At 38.3% G+C, this 1,142-nt stretch overlaps 1 protein-coding gene across 1 annotated transcript; it reads left to right on the top strand. All coding sequences in view use genetic code 12, as the record gives it.

Annotated features, from left to right (window-relative positions):
- Positions 1-422: 422 nt before the first annotated feature.
- Positions 423-1,076, top strand: CANMA_001597 (uncharacterized protein; the record flags this gene model as incomplete). Its single annotated transcript, XM_051813580.1, has 1 exon — positions 423-1,076. One exon carries the CDS (start codon positions 423-425, stop codon positions 1,074-1,076), a length of 654 nt encoding a protein of 217 aa, XP_051672786.1.
- Positions 1,077-1,142: the final 66 nt, after the last annotated feature.

The raw sequence follows: 1,142 nt of genomic DNA, 5'->3' as shown, positions 1-1,142 counted from the left end.
AAATATTTCGGTAGTTCAATGTCTGGCACACGTCTGATCTGGATGCCATCAGGCACAAATCTTTGGCACAAAGGTGTATGATCAATACGTGCATTTATCAATCTTCTTCTAGGAAGGAAATACTGTCCATAGTTTGGATCAGTAGGACACGAACCCCAAAAGTAGATGGAGTCGCGAGAATTTTCATAAATCTCAAGCTCCTCCTCCTCTGGAATTGCATTGTTAATTCTTTATCCCTAGTGCTGAGTAAAGTATGAATGTAATTTCTTATTCGTGTAATGGGTACAGCTTGGGTTGAGATGTATGGGAGTATAAAACTTCCCTTTCGTACGATGTATTAAACATTCATAACAACATTATCATGTCATGCTTGGTGTTCCAAGCATCATAAACGCGAACGGAATAAATTAATCAAGGATTTAATGGAATTTGGCGCCAAAAAGGGAACCAGAATTACTATATTGTCCGGTGATGTACATTTATGTTGTATTGGTAGAATGAAGTCCAAGTATCATCATCACCCCAAAGCCCATTTTTTGCAAGGAGTTAAAGAAGTTGAGAAATTGAATAAGNTATCTTCAGCCATAGTCAATGCACCTCCACCCGATGCCATGGCTACATTGTTGAATAAGAGGAGTGGCGCCCACCATTTCATTCAAGATACTGATGAGGACGTTGTACCTATTTTCGTCAAGGATGTTGATGGGTCACAAAGAAACAACCATCAATTTTTAAACAAGAGGAATTGGTCGGACTTGATACTAGCCAAACAATCAATCAAGTATAAAGCGCTAGTGGAGACAGAATCGGACCCTTCATCGGTGGTTAGAAAATTCCCTCAGCCAGTGTTTGACGATGAACAGGATACACAAGAAGGCGATTTCTTGCATAACCAACATGAAAATGATCGGTTTATCAAGTATCCATTATACAACGATTCAGTCGTGACTTCATTAAGAGTTGAGAAGGATCCTAGTGATTTGGGTAGTGAATCGGCTGCTTATGAAGTGATCATACCTCCGTTGATTGGTAATTATAAGTTAGGTAGAGCTGCTGTTAAACACGTTGATGCATAAGTGGCTCTTGTTGGTTGACAGTTTTATCTATTTATTTATTTATTTATTTGATTTATTTAATTTGAT

The sequence above is a fragment of the Candida margitis genome, assembly GCF_024628925.1.
Source record: "Candida margitis strain CBS 14175 chromosome Unknown scaffold176, whole genome shotgun sequence".
Classification (NCBI taxonomy): domain Eukaryota; kingdom Fungi; phylum Ascomycota; class Pichiomycetes; order Serinales; family Debaryomycetaceae; genus Lodderomyces; species Lodderomyces margitis.
The sequence above is the reverse complement of the archived record's forward strand: the minus strand, read 5'-3'. Positions and strand labels throughout refer to the sequence as shown.